A 19,044-nucleotide genomic window follows, 5' to 3' on the forward strand; every position below is an offset into this window, starting at 1 on the left:
CATTTAAAATTGAGAATTTTTATGGTACATGGTACTATCTAATATGATGGGTAGTATTTAGTTGATCAAAGGGTCAATATGGGCCGACTCCACCAACGTCAACCCACACTTAAAACGCATAGCGACTCCATGCAGCCGCCGCCGCCTCCTGGCACATCTCCCAAAAATACTTAGGGTTCCTCCGCCTGCCGTTGGTACTGCCACCGATCCACGTCATCTCAGATGGCCTTAGGGCCATGGGGCGCGGTGGCTTCCGGCGCTTGCGAGCCAGAGGGCGCCGTTTTTAGACGTTTCCTTAAATTATGTTAGTGTTGGTGTCCTTCTCAGGAAGGTAAGACGGTGGCGGCTCTCTGAAAATGAAATACGATTCTCCCTGTCTAGCCACTTTCCGATGGTGTGTCTGGCATCGTTGATGGCCATGTGAAGATGTGTGTCCAGTGGATTTGTCTTTCTTGGACCTACTCGAATATGGTCGTCATTCGTTTACTTTCGTGTGTGTTCAGGTTGGATCCTTTCGATCTACACTACTTTTCATCGGCGGCGGTTGTTGTTCTGGTGCGCTGGTCCCATGGAGCCTTAGCACGACGACTTCCCAACTGTCTACTGTAACAAGTTTTGCCCGGTTCTAGCAAGGGAGGGGCGACGGCGGCGGCGCGCCTTTGGCTCGCTTCAGTGCTTGTAGTCGTCGCAAGGTGTTCTATGTAATTTTTATTATTTCTGGTGTTATCATGATTGAAGATGAATAGATCAAAAGTTTCTCGCAAATTTTTTTTGTGGGCCAACTCCGGATTTTTGCTGAAGGACAGATTGGTAATTCTTTGTTATGGGTTTAGTCATCTATTCGTTTTTATCCTAATGATTCAATCAAATTAATTAAGTGATGCAAGGCTCCATCTCTTCGATGCGGGCGTTGTCCCGTCCTCCGCCATCCCGACGCCGCTTACCAGCCTCAGATAGCCAGCCGTAAGAACATTGACCAGACTAGTAGGAGCAGTGAAGGAATTGGTGTTTCTATTGATGTGTGTAATTTTTCTTGTGGTTTTCTTTTATTAGTTTTCTTAGCAAAAAAACTAGTGAAGTATGTGACCAAAATATTATTTAATAAAATAATTGAGTAGTGAAGTTTAATACGATGCCTAAAAACATAACCCTTTTTAAGGAGCAAATATACTTCTGTAAAGGCTAGGAGATGGTTTGATCATCTAAATTATAAAGGATCAGTTAGAGATGGATTTAGTTGTACCCGGCAGATCTTCACGACTTGTAAACCTCTCCATTTAATTTACCTATGGTTTTGATCAGAGTATAAACATATGACATGATCTGAGACAAAGGGTTCGACGCTTCCGAAAATAAAGGTACGTAATTCATTTATAACTGCCAACGGAGCGGCGTATTTGCGATGGAATCGCTGGTGATTACAACTCCATGTTTTGCCTGCCGGAACAGACCATGAATAACAACCTGTGCATTCGTTATTGCCTGAAGAAAAAAGACCTATCGAGTCTACCAAATAACGGGTTGCAGTTGTCTTGCCCATGATGTTGGTATTTTTCACATTTTTTCTGAGGGGGGGCAAAAAGTTCATAAAACACCTAACCAAGAGTCAAAGACTGCCTTGTCTGTTTCTTAGGAATGAAAGCTACGTTCCCCCTAACTAACTGCTACTAGTTGAGTGCACCACAGAGCTTAATTCTGTCGTTTTACTCTGCCTGGCTAGCTTATAAGCAACTGATCGAGCTTGTGATGTTAAACTAAGCTGGTTGAGAAGAACAATTTCGCCGGCAGAGCTCCATGGCAGGTCTCCTCATGCTAGAGATGCTTCCACTGCCATGGTTTCTGTTCCTCTTCCCGCTCTTTCTCTTGTTTGTGAATTATTGGTTCACTATGACTGGTAAGACAGGAAGAAGGCAGCAGCACGAAAACCGCCACCAGCCTTCTCCACCGGGACTGCCCATCATTGGGCACCTGCACCTCCTCGGCTCCCTCCCGCACGTCTCCCTCCGCAGCCTCGCCAAGAAGCATGGTCCTGACGTCATGTTCCTCCGTCTTGGAGCCGTGCCGACACTTGTTGTGTCATCCCCGCGTGCCACAAAGGAGGTTCTGCGCACGCACGACCATGTCTTCGCCTCGCGGCCCCGCTCCATGGTCTCGGAAATCCTCATGTATGGCTCGTCCGACATCGCCTTTGCACCATATGACGAGCACTGGCGCCAGGCGAGGAAGCTCGTCACCACTCACATGTTGAGTTTAAAAAAGGTGCAATCTTCCCGCAACGCCGCCATGGAGGAGGTAATTTTAATGATCTCGCAGTTTTCACGTGGTGCTTGGTCGAAATATGAATATCTTTGTCTGCACACCTGAAACTATAATTGTGAATGTTACTGCAAGTTTCTTTTTATAACCCTCTCTCTCTCTCTCTCTCTCTCTCTCTCTCTCTCCCAAATTATTTGTGCTGATTTTGTTCTAAGTCAAACTCATCTAAAGGGAAATGTGCTAATAAACTCATCTAAAGGGAAATGTGCTAATATATGACCTCATCTAAAGGGAAATGTGCTAATATCTGCAACATATAGTATGGAAATACGTTTGATGATCAATCTAGTTTAGCGCTGTAGATGTTCATATATTTTTATAGACTTTGTTAAACTTAAAAATGTTGGACTTTGGACAAATCTAGAATATGAGTGAAGCATATTCGTGGAAATGCTTGGGAATGCGATGTTCAAAATGATTTCAGACAACTTGTAAGTAGAAAGTCTAGTTTTATTGCTAGCCGTCCATTGGTTGCTAGCCGCCCATAGTGTAGAACACATTTCTTCTGAATAGTTGTTGACAGCACGATGTGTGGAGGGCCAGTGGAGAATTGGCACGGGGTGGCGGATATGTTTCTTTTGCCTTTTTGAAAAAGAAGTGATGGTGAGGGGTTGAGGGGGGGTACTTAAGCCGGTAGCGCATGGATGGATCACTTATATAGGTGTTTTTTCTTTCATTGCAATGGAGAATTTCCTCGGAGGAGACATGAGACCATGTTTTATGTATTTTATAATTGAGATACTCCTAGGTTTTGAGATGCAATAATACAAGTTAACCTTTTCTCATCGAGTTTGGATTGCTTACCACGAGTGTCATGTTCTAATACAAGTTAACTTTTGAATAGACAGTCCATTTTTCCTGTTAACCTTCTCCAATTCCCCGATGTAATAACACAAGTTAACTTGTGAATAGACAGTCTAGTTTTCATGCAATACATCTCCAAGTCCCCCAAAAACACAAGGTTAATTTCCCCCGTGAGGTTCCTCCATGGAGGGTGAGTCGAGGCTTAAGATCAGTTTGAAAGGCGTAGTTGATAGACAACAAGTCATTATTCTTGTACTACCCCTTGTTCTTACGAAGGGGCGGAGGAGACTTCCGTGTTACAATACAGGAAAATCCCTCCAAAATTGTAGTTTACAACACAAAAGCTATCAATATTTTAAATCAGTTGACGAGATTACAAGGGCCAGTGGGAGAGACCGCACGAGGGGGTGAATAGTCATTTTTTTAACATAGGGTAGGGGAGCGTGTTCTCACCAAAACTACCATAGTTTAGGGGCAAAGCACAAGAGCTGGTGAAGTGGTACACTACAAGGAGGTTCTAGGAATAGGCAATGTTGGATGACAAAATGGCCACTATGACAACAAAGGTGGTTCTTTGTGAAATAGGGAGAATAAAGGTCATGGCTTTACAAATCCATCAAGGAGAACCTCATCCTACTCAACAGTGGCGAAAATCTAGAAAAGAGGTTAGGGCCTACAAGATGGTCTTCTAAATAAATCCATGGATAGACAACATCCACTAATTAGGAGATTCTACATTTATAAAAAAATGGTAGTGAGATATTTTTTGTTAATCAGTGTTTTACCATCACATATCTCCCAATTTCTTAAATTGTTTTCTACTGTCGAAACTCATTGGTAATTTTGTTATCAAAAACTTATCCTTATTTTTATAACAATTTTTACTACACTACATCACAAATGAAATTAAAAAATTGACTGCCATGTGCCCTCCCCTAATAATGTCATAAATGTTAGCTAGTCTCATACTTTAAGATGCATGTCATCATAGGTGAACATGGTGATGACCAAGATTAACGAGGCCGCTGCAGGAGGTGTTGTAGTGGGCATGAGTAGGCTTCTGAAGTCATTCACGTATGATATGGCATGTCGGATCGTGTTGGGAGAGTCCTTCCGGAAAGAAGGACAGAGCAAGCTACTTCGAGACCTCATAGACGATACCTCACGAATATTAGGAGGTTTCAACTTGGAGGAGTACTTCCCAACATTGGCAAGAGTTGGAGTGCTTAAGAGTCTGGTTTATGCAAAGGCTGAGAGAGTGAGGCGTAGATGGGCCTATTTGCTGGATAAGTTGATCGATAAACGTGTGAGCATGGACAAGTCAACAGTTGATAACAAGGATGGAGATTTCATAGATATTTTGTTGTCTGTTCAGCATGAGTATGGTCTCACAAGAGAGCGAATGAAAGATCTCCTAACAGTAAGTACAAATGATACCTACCAAATTATATATGTTGATTTATGTATATCTGATAGTGACCTAATTAATTAATATCCACAGGATGTATTTTTCGCTTCAACAGACACGTTATCTAACACTCTCGAATTCACCTTGGCCGAGTTGATGAGGAAGCCATGCCTATTGGGGAAGCTACAAGATGAAGTGAGGAGTATCGTACCCCGGGGACAAGAAAGTATAACCGAAACCGACATAAACAAGATGACGTACTTAAGAGCAGTCATGAAGGAGTCACTCCGGGTGTATCCTGTTGCGCCTATCCTTGCTCCACACCTTGCTATGGCTGACAGCAACATTGATGGGTATATGGTTGCTGCTGGCACACATGTCTTAGTCAATGTATGGGCCATTGGCAGGGACTCCAGCTCTTGGGGGGATGCAGAAGAGTTCATACCTGAAAGATTTATATATGAAGATAGTGATGTGGATGTCAATTTCAAGGGGAATGATTTCCAGTTCTTGCCATTTGGGTCAGGACGAAGGATGTGCCCTGGCATAAACCTCGCGATTGCCAATTTTGAGCTTATGTTGGCAAACCTCATGTACCATTTTGAATGGGAATTGCCTCCAGGGGTTGAGACGAAAGACATTAATATGACAGTGGTCTTTGGGCTAACCGTGCGGCGGAAGGAGAAGCTACTATTAATTCCAAAATCATACAAGTAGATGCTAGAATAAAATATAAGTTGAATATTTTGTGTTATTGCTATACTGTTGCAAATAAAGAAAGGGGAATTCCTACTTGTTGGAAATCAGTTTAGAAAGATTTTAGCGGTGGTTGATCTTGAGCCCAAAAAATTCCAAGAAGGCCTAGAGAATCTAGTTAACTCTGTGAGCTTGATCAGCAATGCCAAACAGCCCTCCCTCCCCTACTCCCCATGTGACTCATGGGGGTGTAGGAGGCAACCTCATTCGAAGGCCTCCAAACACGTTTTCTGCAACCAAAGTGAAAAGGGGGGGGGAAAAAGCCCCCCCCCCCCCCACACACACACAGAACTTGTGCTTGACCATACGGAACGATAGTGTGTACCCATCTAATCTAATTAGCTTGGAATTTCTTATGCCATAAGATCTCTGCCAGACAAGAACCGAGTGCAGCTTAGTTCTTCTGGTCCTTTGTGGTGGAACCATCCCACACAGTGTGTTCAAGTGCTCACACTTTCCTAGATTTATTCCAGACGTTCAATAGAAGTTCATTTAGTGGAAGATATCGTTCCCCTCTACTAAAACAGAATCGTTAAATAAACCATGGGCAAATAGTGGGGGTGGAGAGGACAACAAATTTCAGAAATAGTTTGTACCATTGCAAACCAATACCATTATATCCCTACTTCTGGAGTGACAATGTCCAACATTGTGAAAGAACGGGAGATTTTCGCTAGCTCCAAGTTGTACCAATTTAATCATCTTTGCCCTCCGCGCCTACATCAAATATAGCCAAGAGAGACTAAATGATATTTTTTTTCCAAAATGTTTTTGCGGTGAACAAACTCAGTATTGGAAAGAAGCATGTGCTCTTCTTGTGAGTTGAGAAAGTAGAGCAGCTTATTATTATTTGAGAGAAGCGTGGACAAATCCTTTTTTCTTCAAAACCAACTTCTAACTGCCGCACACAACCTTTTGAGCTTGAAGTTGAACATCGTATTGGCATGTGTGTTTCCCTCATGCAATGCCTCCATGAGAAACAAAAAAGAACCAGTATTATGGAATGTCATGTTATCTCCCTGCCATAAATCTATTTGTAGGTTGCCCTTGTGTATGTTCCAAATCCCTCACCAAATGCTATAACCGGCGATCCAGCGAGTCGATGAGTAACATGCGGGATTGAATGTCAAATGTATTTTTAAAAAGAATGCCAAAGTTAATTTACTGGAACCGCACTGTTATGATCATTAATGTTATATTATCCGTATATGTCATGTGTAAAATGGTATGAGGATAAAATGAACAAAATCAAGAAGTTGCGAAGCTCTTTTCTTTGGCCGGAGGAGGGAGACGCATTGGAGTATGATATTAGAGTGTGGTTTTTTGTAGCCCGAGCTCCATGGCACCTTCTATCATGTCCATCCGTCTTCCCTCGAGATTTGAGCCATTCCCTGCTATAGTGTATTTGTCTTGTAGTAATTAGCAGGGACGAACAGTGTATGTTTGTCAACTTCTGAGTTGCTGCGAGAGAAAAGGTGGGCCTGCCACTGTTTGACATGAGGTTGCATGCGTCTGACTCTCTGTCCGAGACTCTCTCATTTGTGTCACATCATGCATGCAACACTTCTCTCTCCATTTCTTTATTCTCTGGCAGTGAACAGTACAACCAAAGCATACACAGTTGCATGCAACCTTCTCTCCATTTCTTTATTCTCTTTCTATCAACCCGTGCATGCAACTCTTTCTTCAAAAAATGTTCTGATTTTTTTAAGCAGCGCAACTCTCTCCCTCTCTTTAACTATTGCATGCGGCAGATTCTTTCTCTCTGCTTCAGTCCAATCCCTGGCAACTCACGTGACTACAGTACCTGCATGAGAGGACAGGTCAGCTCGTGCTAATGACCCTGCAGTGAACAGCGGTGCGGCTCGTGATGCTCCTATTCCGCACAAATCCCAAAGCAAACCAATGGACCAGATAAGAGGTACCGTGGAGCTCGAGCTAGGAAGAAACTTTGTGATGATATTATCCTAAAAGAATTGGTGGCCTCGGTGTCAGAGATTTGTGAGCTCGTAATCCTCTCTATATGCCCGTGTTGCTCATGTGCGAGGGCTAGGTGCTCCAGCGGAAACCCTAGCCGCCGCCACCTCCCTCCTCTCCATCTACTCCCCCGCCGCCACCGGAGGAAGCCGGCAGGAAAAGCCTGCTTGGCCGATGGCGGTGGTGGGCATGTTTTCTCGCGCTAAGATACCTCGTGCGGGGAGTGCTCCCACTAGTGCGACATGACAGCCCCAGACGACGTGTCTAGGCGGTAGAGCTTGGGAGCCGGGCCAACATCCCCAGTGCTGGTGGTGGTGCTATCGAGGTGGCCGTGTGGGCGGCACAGGGTAGACCCGCGGCGGCGGCTAGGTGCTGCGATGGCGGATGGTGGCGGTGGGGCAGATCGGCCCCCTCGCTGCGTGCTCCCCTCCCCTCCTCCTGAAAATGGCATCATGGTCTCCGGCGGCTAGTGTCGGACAGAGCGGACTAGCCGTGGCCATGGTGGCGGCATGCTATTTTCCCCATGAGCTGCGCCTAATGTCTTCTGAGATCCAACCTAACTCCGACCAGTCGCACATATGCCTCATGCAGGCCATCCCTCGTCTTCGACGGCACCCACCTCCCTTGATCTGTGGTGGTGGCTCCGTCATGGTGGTCGCTGAGGCAATGGTGGTCTTGTCACTGGTCTGGCCACGCGGCATCTGGACTATTGGGGCTGCAACGATGAGCTGGATGGTGGAGGTGATTTAGATTCGATTGGCATATGGTGGCGTATGTAGATTGTTCTGCAGCGACTTCCTACAGATCCACGACAACGGGGGTCATTAAAGAGACATCGGTGGTTTTTTATCTCTTGATGCGGTGGATGACTTCAGTGGTGGGTTACAATTTAAGGACGATGACTTGATGCAGAGGGATGTTTGTGGAGTAGCGGCGATCCAATTGTAGCTGCTATGATAGTGGAAAAGTGGTGGAGACAACACATGTGAAATTTGGATGGTGGTGTTGTGTGCACCCAGTGTCGAGCTCAGGGGCGAAAGCCTAGGACAGACCCGAGTTGTTATTCATGGCAGTGGTGATGTTTTTACGTCGTTACCTTGTTGGATGCATTGCTCGGATATGTTCGGACTGATTCTTCAGGGTGAAAACTTTGACACTAGCCTTTGTGGTTGGATCCAATGACGGCGTCGCTTGAGTGTCACTTCGTTCTTGAAGGCGTTGTTGTTGAAGATCCTCTTCATCCATGTGGTGTCAATGGTTGCTACGGATATGGTCTCAGTTGTAGTTTGTCGAACGTTCATTTAATCGCTTTGGGGCTTATTTCTTGTTTCTTTTTCTTTTTTGCACAGATGCACATAGCTTTTGGCTTATGACTTTGCTAGTTGTCGTTGTGTTTTCACGTGTGTGTGTGTTGGGTTGGTTGTTTGCATCTTAATTATGCAGAGATTGGGTGTGTGTTCAGTGCGATGTATCCTCTTGATGCTTCATTTGAGCCAATAAAATCCATCATTTATCGAAAAAAATCTTGCGTTGCTCTGATATTCCATAATCGATGGAATGAGTGGAAGATTTACTCGAAGAAAAAATACAATACTTTTCTAGTCGTAGGTAGGGCTACCTATCTAGTTTTGTGCTTCGGGTGTACCAGATTCAATAGGCTAGGTTATAGCTCACATATTTTTTAAGAACTAGCCGCCTATAAGCCCTGCTAGTAGTATTCCTGCCCAATGCCGCCGCGCTAAGAGGGGGGCAAGTGTTCTTCGGAATGACTGGGCGTAAAGGGCATGTAGACGGTGAATCGAGTTGGAAGTGAAAGTTGCTAAAAATTGATGGAATGCTCTCGAAACTAATTCACTTGAGTGAGACAGAGGAGAGTGGAATTTCATGTGCAGGGGTTTCTATAGATCTACGAAGGAACGACAAAAGGCAGCTCTGTGGGTCCTCCTTTCGCAAGAAAAGAGAATTCCACTTTCAATTAGCTTACCCCGATCCGATGCACCCCTTATGTAGCCCCCCTAAAACATAGTAATTGCTACAAGGTGCACTATTGGCTTCCACAAATTGTATGTCACTCAGCACAAGAAATAAATAGACAGAAAACTATGAAGATCGCAGCCTTGGAAAAATAATGAAAAACGAGACTAATCTGGAAGCAGCAAGAAACGAGACTATCAGGCCAAACTAGATGCAAAGGCTGGGTGTAATTGGTATATTTACGATATTAATATATTTCCTTTATCGAAAAATCAGGTCAAACTAGGACAAGACAATTGAACACATATCCTCCCACCGTAGGCAGTGCGGCGGATCTATGCAGAAAATCAATAGGGATATAGCCTGTTGAAAACGTGGTGTTTAGCAAATAATTGGATTTTGGGTCCAGGGACGTCCAAACAGTTGAGTTTAGCTCACTACTAGCAGATATATATGGCTTACTAGCTATTCTATAGAGAGATAGTGAATGCCAGATCGCGTGCCTATATGTGTACCTCTAATACTGTACGGACTGTAGTTACCTACTGTGGGGGATAGTTCCAAGTGAGATCGTGCGTTAGTGGCTCCCATGCGTGCATGACTTTTCTCTTCTTGTACAGACACCATCAGCATATCATACTAAAGAAAACTCTTAATTGCTCTCTTGTGTGGTTTTAATTTACACATGGGAGATGATGGAGAATGACGTGTGTCCGACTGTGAATTGCGTCAAAATTATGTTTCTAGAATGTGGTCGATCCACACCTATGGTCTTAGCATTCGGTGCCACATTTCAAAGATATAACGTATAGACTACATAACTTTAATATACTACTCCCCCTGTAAACTAATTAAGACATTTTATGTTACTAATTTTATCTTAATATTATCATAATTTATACAAATATAGTTTTAAAATACCATTAAACTATTAGAGAAATTAGTGTACAAATTATTTTGCACTTATAGGGTGTGCCATGGACAATGGTACCCCATGAATCCTCTCCCCAGCTATCACTGGTATCCGCCCTAGGCATCATTGACTGTACGTATGTACTGTCGGGGATAATTCCAGGGGCCATCATGCCTAAGTGGCTCCCATGCATGTATGACTTTTCTCTTCTTCTACAGCCGTCATCGTTTGCAGCACATGATACAAAACATAACTCTTACTTGCTCTCCAGTGTGGTTTTAATTTCCTCATGGGAGATGATGGAGAAATGACCTGTGTCCGACTGCGAATCCGGTTGAGACTATCCGTCTACTGTGGTCGATGCGCACCTAAGAGCATCTCCGGCCGTCGACCCCCAAAGGGGCGCGTAAAATCGCCGCCTGGGGGCGAGCCGGCGCTAAAATTGGCGTGGGGGCGAGTGGGTTCCCAGCCGCCGGCCCCAGGGCCGTCCCTAGACGCTTTTAAAAAAAAAGGGTATTCGGCAAAGTTCGGTAAATTGGACAAAATATTCGGCTAAAGTTGGGCAAACTGGACATATATTCGACATATTCGACATTACATAACAAAGTTATTTAAAAAAGGCCGCAACTACAACTATTTAAGGGGCGAAGAAGTCGTTGAGCGCGGCGAAGTCGCCGACGTCGCCGCCATCCTCGCCGTCGTCGTCGTTGGCCTTCTCCTCCTTGACGCGGCCGCCCCTGCTGGACCCCTCGCCCTGGCGGACTGGTGGCGGGGGTGCGTCATCGTTGCTGTCGTCGAGGACGACGACGCCTCCCTCGTCGCAGCCCCGGCGTCGAGCGGCGAACTGCTCGTAGGCGCGGCACTGGCGCTCCAGCTCCGTGCGCGCCCAGTCTTCACGCGCCCATTTCAAGGCCGCCGCGTCGTCCAGCTCCTCCTTGACGCCGCCGCGAGCCCGGGCTCCGTCTTCACGACGGCGAGCCCCGACTCTGTCTTCGGTTTGACGTAGCGCGTAGGAGCCGAGGAGGAGGCGCGCCGGCTGCCCTCGTTGATGACGATGCCGGCACTACGGGTGCATGGCCGAGCGGCGTCTCCGCTGCGGGCTCGGCCTTGACACCGAACACCGCCGGCGAGCCGGAGGAATGGGAAGAGGAGCGGGAGGAGGAATGAGAGAAGGAAGACGAGGAGGAGCCGGACCTCCTGGGCATCCATTGCCTGGCGCTCCGGCGGGGGACCGGGGCGGCCGCCGCGGCAGGGTATTGCCACCGGCGGGTCATTGCCGCCCTCAAGCTACTCCGGCAACTCGTGGAGCATGCGGCCGGGGACGCCCCACCATACGCGGCGCCCCTCGCCGTTCTGGACGCCATCCCCCACCGGCGCCTCATTGGTGGACGCCAGCCGCTGCGCCTGCCGGCGCTGGAAGTACGCCACCCACGACGCATGGTTGTCGGCGGCGTACTGGGGGAGGGCATGCTGCACCTCCATCAGGGACGCCTACACGCAACCTCGGCGGCAAAGATGGCGGGGCGCGTGTCGATGTCGGGCACCGGGGGAATGGGGACGCCCCGTTGCTGAGCCTCCACCCCGTCGGCCCGGCACGCATGTCCCGTGGCACTCACTACTAGGAAAAGGCTGATACATAGAAGTTTACCAGTAGCGTGTGTTTTGGAGCCCACGGTACTGATAATTAGCAGTAGCGTGTGTTACAAACCGCGCTACTAGTAGAACTTAGCAGCAGTGTTGGTTTCTAGAGGGCACGCTACTGGTAAGTTAGCCACACCACAACCCCCAGCCAAAAAATAGTAGCAGCGTTGGTACCCTAACAAGCGCTACTGTTAAGAAAATATCAATAGCGCGGTGCCACTCAGAAGCGCTACTGCTACTTCTTCTATGTGTAATCTTTTACCAGTAGTGTGTTTTTTGGGCAAGCGCTATAGCTAGTTTTATGTACCGGTAGATATTTTGGCTGGCACACATAGCAGTAGCGCGCTTTGGTTCCCAGCGCTACTACTATGGTCGCCAGCCAAAATATCTGCCACCTTCCCCCCCTCTTCTTCCTCCCCCTTTCTTTCTCCCCCCTCCCTCTTGCACTTGCTTGTCCATCAATGCTTCCTCCTCTTCTTTGCCCCTCCTCCCCCTCCATTAATGCCCTCCCTCATTTCTCTTACTTGTTTTTGCCCCTCCTCCCCTTCTCTTCTTTGCCCCTCCCCCCCCCCCTCCCTTAATTCCCCCCCCCCCTCCCCTTCCCTTCTTTTTCCCCCTCTCCCCTTCTCTTCTTTGCCCCTCCACCACCCCCTCCATTAATGCCCTCCCTCCTCCCTCTCATAGCTCTATCTAGAGCTACTAGCTAATTATAAGAAGGTGCTCGATATTCCTCTCGACAAATAGGTGAGCAAAAAAAGAGTTGTGCAAGAATGGAAATATGTGTGTTTGCGATTAGGACCAAAACTATCTGCGATATGAATATACCGAATTGTGTGTGGCATGTGAGTGACATGAGTTGCCTATGTTTTGCCGAAATGTCGATTCAATTCCGTTTCAGCGAATTTCGGGCATGCAAACTCAATATGTCCTATGTTTAGGGAAGGTCATGCTGAATTTTTGTATGAATTTGATCCATGCATGCATATATACGTGTTTAAAATATTTGCTTCGCGCGCAGGTGATCATGAAACTCAATGTAAGGAAGGTGGAAAGATACTGGCAATCCGCTGTGGATGACATGTATGAAAAAAGACTGAAGGATGTTTTATGTCCGTGTCGAAAATGCAAAGGAAGAGTCAGGCTCGACCCCTTTCAGGGTGGTAAATTCAAGGCGCACCTGCTCATGCATGGTTTCATGCATGGCCATACTCGTTGGATAAGTGAAGATGATAATGAGGAGGAGGAGGACATCGACGGGGCCGGAAATAACAACATGGGGCCACCAGACGAAGAGATGACCGATTATGTGCCCGAAGAGGAAGACGGCCTCGGAAATGTCGATGACGAAGAGGCAGTTTAAGGAGGAGAAGACGCGGACACGCCTCCGTCTTCGTTGCTACTAAGTTCAGCCATGCGGGGCCCGCATGTTCGAGACCTGCTTCGCAAGAAGACGACTAGCGACAGAGCTGCTTCTAGAGAGGAGGCCAAACTGGCGCAACTGGAGGTAGACTCGATGACTCCTTTGTATGATGGTTGCAATCCCGAGGTGACCCGCTTGAGTTTCACACTAGAACTTCTAAAGATGAAGGCAAAAAACAAATGGACAGATACAAGCCTGGATGAGCTTCTGAAGTACCTAAAGAAGGTTCTTCCCGCGGGAAGCCTGTGTCCTAGTAGTGTCGAGGAGGCAAAGAAAATCGTGTGCCCTCTTGATCTTCCACATATTAGATATCACACATGCATCAATGATTGCATCATATATCGGAACGAGCACGCGGAAAAAACCATCTGTCCAAAGTGCAATGCTTCACGATATAAAAAGGCCGGAAATAAAGCTCCACGGAAAGTGAGGGAGTCCTGGATTAGGGGGTATCCGGATAGCTGGACTATACCTTCAGCCGGACTCCTGGACTATGAAGATACAAGATTGAAGACTTCGTCCCGTGTCCGAAAGGGACTTTCCTTAGCGTGGAAGGCAAGCTTGGCGATGCGGATATGTAGATCTCCAACCATTGTAACCGACTCTGTGTAACCCAAACCCTCTCCGATGTCTATATAAACCGGAGGGTTTTAGTCCGTAGGACAGAACAACAATCATACCATAGGCTAGCTTCTAGGGTTTAGCCTCCTTGATCTCGTGGTAGATCTACTCTTGTACTACCCATATCATCAGTATTAATCAAGCAGGACGTAGGGTTTTACCTCCATCAAGAGGGCCCGAACCTGGGTAAAACATCGTGTCCCCTGCCTCCTGTTACCATCCGCCTAGACGCACAGTTCGGGACCCCCTACCCGAGATCCGCCGGTTTTGACACCGACATTGGTGCTTTCATTGAGAGTTCCTCTGTGTCATCACTTTTCGGCCCAATGGCTCCTCCGATCATCAATAGCGACGCAGTCCAGGGTGAGACCTTTCTCCCCGGACAGATCTTCGTCTTCGGCGGCTTCGCACTGCGGGCCAATTCGCTTGGCCGTTTGGAGCAGATCAAAAGCTATGCCCCTGGCCGTTAGGTCAGATTTGGAAGTTTAAACTACACGGCTGACATCCGTGGGGACTTGATCTTCGACGGATTCGAGCCACTGCCGAGCGCGCCGCACTGTCACGACGGACATGATCTAGCACTGTCGTCGAACAGTGCCCTGGAGGCCGCACCCGCATCGGCTTCGACCCTTAATTCGGGGCCAACTGCGCCGATCGAGGATGGGTGGTTGGACGCCGCCTCGGGGGCTGCGATCCCAACGGCGGTCGAGCCGAACACCAGCCCCTCACTCCGCGAGGCTCGTGACTCCAAGGAGTCGGACTCCCCTCCGGACTTCGAGCCCTCCGCGCCCCTGCTGATCGAATCCGATTGGGCGCGATCATGGAGTTTACCGCCGCGGACATCTTTCAGCACTCGCCTTTCGGCGATATTCTGAAGACACTAAAGTCTCTCTCTTTATCAGGAGAGCCCTGGCCGGACTACGGCCAGCAAGGTTGGGATACGGACGATGAAGAAATTCAAAGCCCACCCACCACCCACTTAGTAGCCACTGTCGACGATTTAACCGACATGCTCGACATCGACTCCGAAGACATCGACGGTATGGACGCCGATGCAAGAGACGATCAAGAACCAGCGCCTATAGGGCACTGGAAAGCCACCTCGTCATATGACATATACATGGTGGACACCCCAAAAGAAGGAGATGGCGATGGAACAGCGTAGGATGACCCCTCCAAGAAACAGCCTAAGCGCCAGCGTCAGCGGCACCGCTCAAAATCCCGCCAAAGCAAATACGGTGATTCCGGCACGGGAGATAATAATACTGCGCAGAGTGCCGAAGAAAACCCCCTCCGGCAAGATTCAGCACAGGAGGATGGAGAAGCCAGCCCTCATGAGAGAGCGGCAGACAAAGAGGTCGAGGACGATAAATATATGTATCCCTCCGAAGACGAGGCAAGCCTCGACGACGACGAATTCGTCGTGCCAGAGGATCCCGTCGAGCAAGAGCGTTTTCAACGCAAGCTTATGGCCACGGCAAGCAGCCTCAAGAAAAAACAGCAACAGCTTGGAGCTGATCAAGATTTGCTAGCCGACAGATGGACTAAAGTCCTTGCGGCCGAAGAGTATGAACTTGAACGCCCCTCCAAGAGCTACCCAAAGCGCAGGTTGCTACCCCGATTAGAGGAGGAAGCACCTAAACCTACATCACCATCACATGATATGGCCGACCGGCCACCTCGTGGCCGCGACAGAGAGGCCTTTCGGCCCTCCACTCAAGCCGCACCCCGGCGCCGCTCAAAACATACCAGGGCACGGGAAAATACGCCAGACCTGCGAGATATATTGGAGGACAAGGCAAGGCAAACAAGATCGATCTACGGATCGCGTGGGCGCCCCACAACTCGAGATGATAACCGTCACGCCGGATACAGCAAATCCGGTAGGGCCGAACACAACAGACAAAGCTCATTTGAGCTACGTCGTGATATAGCCCAGTACAGAGGCGCCGCACACCCACTATGCTTCACAGATGAAGTAATGGATCATCAAATCCCCGAGGGTTTCAAACCCGTAAACATTGAATCATATGATGGCAGAACAGATCCTGTGGTATGGATCGAGGATTATCTCCTTCATATCCACATGGCCCGTGGCGATGATCTACACGCCATCAAATACCTCCCACTCAAGCTTAAAGGACCAGCTCGGCATTGTCTTAATAGCTTGCCAGCAGAATCAATCAGTAATCGGGAGGACTTGGAAGCCGCATTCCTCGATAATTTCCAGGGCACTTATGTGCGACCACCAGACGCCGATGACCTAAGCCAAATAATTCAGCAGCCATAGGAATCGGCCAGGCAATTCTGGACACGGTTCCTAACAAAGAAAAATCAAATAGTCGACTGTCCCGACGCAGAGGCCCTAGCAGCCTTCAAGCACAATATCCGTGACGAGTGGCTTGCCCGGCACCTTCGACAGGAAAAGCCGAAATCTATGGCAGCGCTCACGACACTCATGACCCGCTTTTGCGCGGGAGAAGACAGCTGGCTTGCTCGTAGCAACAATATGACCAAGAACCCTGGTAATTCGGATACCAGAGACAGTAGTGGCAGGTCGCACCGCAACAAGCAGAAGCGCCGCATTAACAGCGACAATGCTGAGGATACGTCAGTTAATGCCGGATTCAGAGGCTATAAATCCGGTCAGTGGAAAAAGCCGTTCAAAAGAAATACTAAGGGCCCATCCAGTTTGGACCGAATACTCCACCGCTTGTGCCAGATACATGGCACCCTCGAAAAGCCGGCCAATCACACCAACATGGATTGTTGGGTGATCAAGCAGGCAGGCAAGTTAAATGCCGAAAATAAAGACAAGGGGCTGCATAGCGATGATGATGAAGAGCCCCGGCCGCCTAACAACAGTGGACAGAAGGGTTTTCCCCCACAAGTGCGGACGGTGAACATGATATACCCAACCCACATCCCCAAGAGGGAGCGGAAGTGCACATTAAGGGACGTATACGCGATGGAGCCAGTCGCCCCAAAGTTCAACCCATGGTCCTCCTGCCCGATCACCTTTGATCGAAGGGACCACCCCACTAGCATCCGTCATGGCGGATTCGCCGCATTGGTTCTAGACCCAATTATTGACGGATTTCATCTCACTAGAGTCCTTATGGACGGCGGCAGTAGCCTGAACCTGCTTTACCAGGATACAGTGCGGAAAATGGGCATAGATCCCTCGAGGATTAAGCCCACCAAAACGACCTTTAAAGGCGTCATACTAGGTGTAGAGGCCAACTGTACAGGCTCAGTTACACTTGAAGTGGTCTTCAGATCTCCGGATAATTTCCGAAGCGAGGAGTTAATATTCGACATAGTCCCGTTCCGCAGTGGCTATCACGCACTGCTTGGGCAAACCGCATTTGCCAAGTTCAATGCGGTACCGCACTACGCATACCTTAAGCTCAAGATGTCAGGCCCTCGAGGAGTAATTACGGTCAATGGAAACACCGAACGCTCCCTCCGAACGGAGGAGCACACGGCGGCCCTTGCAGCGGAAGTACAAAGCAGCCTCTCCAGGCAGTTCTCCAGTCCGGACACCATCAAGCGCGCCCGAAGTAACCTACAACAAGACCGCCTGGCACGTTCTGAGGAGGCGTAGCAATGCGGCCCCAACCCCAGCCCTCGCGAAAATGCGACACCGGTGCTTCGCGTACATAACTACGCTCTAGAAATACCATGGGTACAGGGGGAGGGGCACCATCACGGCACGCCCAAAACACGGCTTAAACCGCACTAGGGGCTGCCGATTTTTTAATTTTCTCTTGCTTTCAGGACTCCATTCTTTGGAAGGCCTGTCCGCCAGTACAATTGCCGCACAGACGATGCAAGAACCAGGGAAGCAGACAAGCCACGCCGCATTACGGAACTCCCAGGTGGTCTCTATCACGAGCAGTATACCTGTTTCGCATACCATTCCGCAGCCTGCCCCTGGAACGGACATGTTAAATAGTCCAACCTTTTGCTTATCGCGTTATTTGTATCGTTCTGCCTTGATCGCAGCCCTTTTTAATAAACAATGCATAGCTTTTGTCTATTTTTTCATTACTCTTTTTTACAAATATATGTTCATTACCGACATGTTGCACCCGTACACTTTGGTATGGCCAAAATACGCTAGGGGCTTTAGTACCCCTCAATATGGTGTGAGAAGCCCGAACACTTTAACAAGTGCGGCACCCCGAACTTATAGCATTATATGCATCGGCTCCGAATCATGTCTTGGGTCAATAGTTGGGTTTGCCCGGCTCCTATGTTTTGGTGCCTTACGTTCCGCTATATCGGCTAAGGTAGCACTAGGAGAACTACTGCGATTGTGCCCCAGTGGAGCTGGGCTGAGCACCTCAGTAGAGAAAGCTAAAACTAACCGTCATGATGAAGCGAGAGCTGGTCGCTGTTCGAGAGGTTTTTCGAGTCCCTAAAGACTTATGCCTCTTAGAGCGAGCAGTCGGCTCTGTCCGGCCAAGGCGTGGATAGCGCCCCAAACTCGGTCTTCCGAATACCAGGGGCTTTGCCGAAATTTAAAATTATAGAATTCTATGGCTAAGTGAGAGTGTTCAAGCATTATAGTCCGATTGCCTTGTTCGTTGTGCTGAGCGCCTCCCTCGAAGGACCCAAACATGGGAAAAAGAGCGCTCAGGTTTATCCCGAACACCCCAGCACTAGTGGCACGGGGGCAGAAGCCGACGACTCACCATCTCTCAAAATTGATAAACAGCCGCATAGAAGGTAATATTTTAAATTCCAAAAGCATTGCTTAGCGCATATGAACAAGTTTTCAGCGCACAGGACAAAACGAGCGAGTTTTACTCAAAAATTACATCCCTGGAATATTCATCCGCCATAAGGCGGGCACCCTTCAGAACATCCTTATAATAATTCTTGGGCTTGCGATGCTCTTTCCCCGGCGGTGGCCCGTCCTTCACAAGCTTCTCAGCATACAGCTTGCCCCAGTGCACCTTAGCGCGGGCAAGGGCCGTACGGGCACCTTCGATGCAGACAGAGCGCTTGATGACTTCGAGCCTTGGATAGGCCTCCACCAGCCGCCGCACCAGCCCAAAGTAGCTCCTAGGCAGAGCCTCTCCAGGCCACAGCCGAACTATGAGGCCCTTCATGGCCTGTTCGGCCACCTTGTGGAGCTCGACCAGTTCCTTCAGCTGGTCACTCAGGGGCACGGGGTGTCCGGCCTCAGCATACTAAGACCAGAAC

General features: G+C 48.5%; 1 protein-coding gene across 2 annotated transcripts; it reads left to right on the forward strand.

The window, feature by feature from the left end:
- The first annotated feature begins 1,712 nt into the window (after positions 1-1,712).
- On the forward strand, positions 1,713-5,333 carry LOC125540642 (indole-2-monooxygenase-like). 2 transcript variants are annotated; one of them, XM_048704239.1, is made up of 4 exons: positions 1,713-1,801; positions 1,904-2,292; positions 4,112-4,540; positions 4,622-5,333. In XM_048704239.1, exons 1-4 carry the CDS (start codon positions 1,795-1,797, stop codon positions 5,243-5,245), a joined length of 1,449 nt encoding a protein of 482 aa, XP_048560196.1. In that variant the 5' UTR covers positions 1,713-1,794; the 3' UTR covers positions 5,246-5,333. The 2 variants fall into 2 exon arrangements, with proteins under 2 accessions (XP_048560196.1, XP_048560195.1); XM_048704238.1 differs by having other exon boundaries at positions 1,751-2,292.
- The last annotated feature ends 13,711 nt before the right edge of the window (positions 5,334-19,044 follow it).

This window comes from Triticum urartu, chromosome 2 (genome assembly GCF_003073215.2).
Source record: "Triticum urartu cultivar G1812 chromosome 2, Tu2.1, whole genome shotgun sequence".
Taxonomy (NCBI): Eukaryota; Viridiplantae; Streptophyta; class Magnoliopsida; order Poales; family Poaceae; genus Triticum; species Triticum urartu.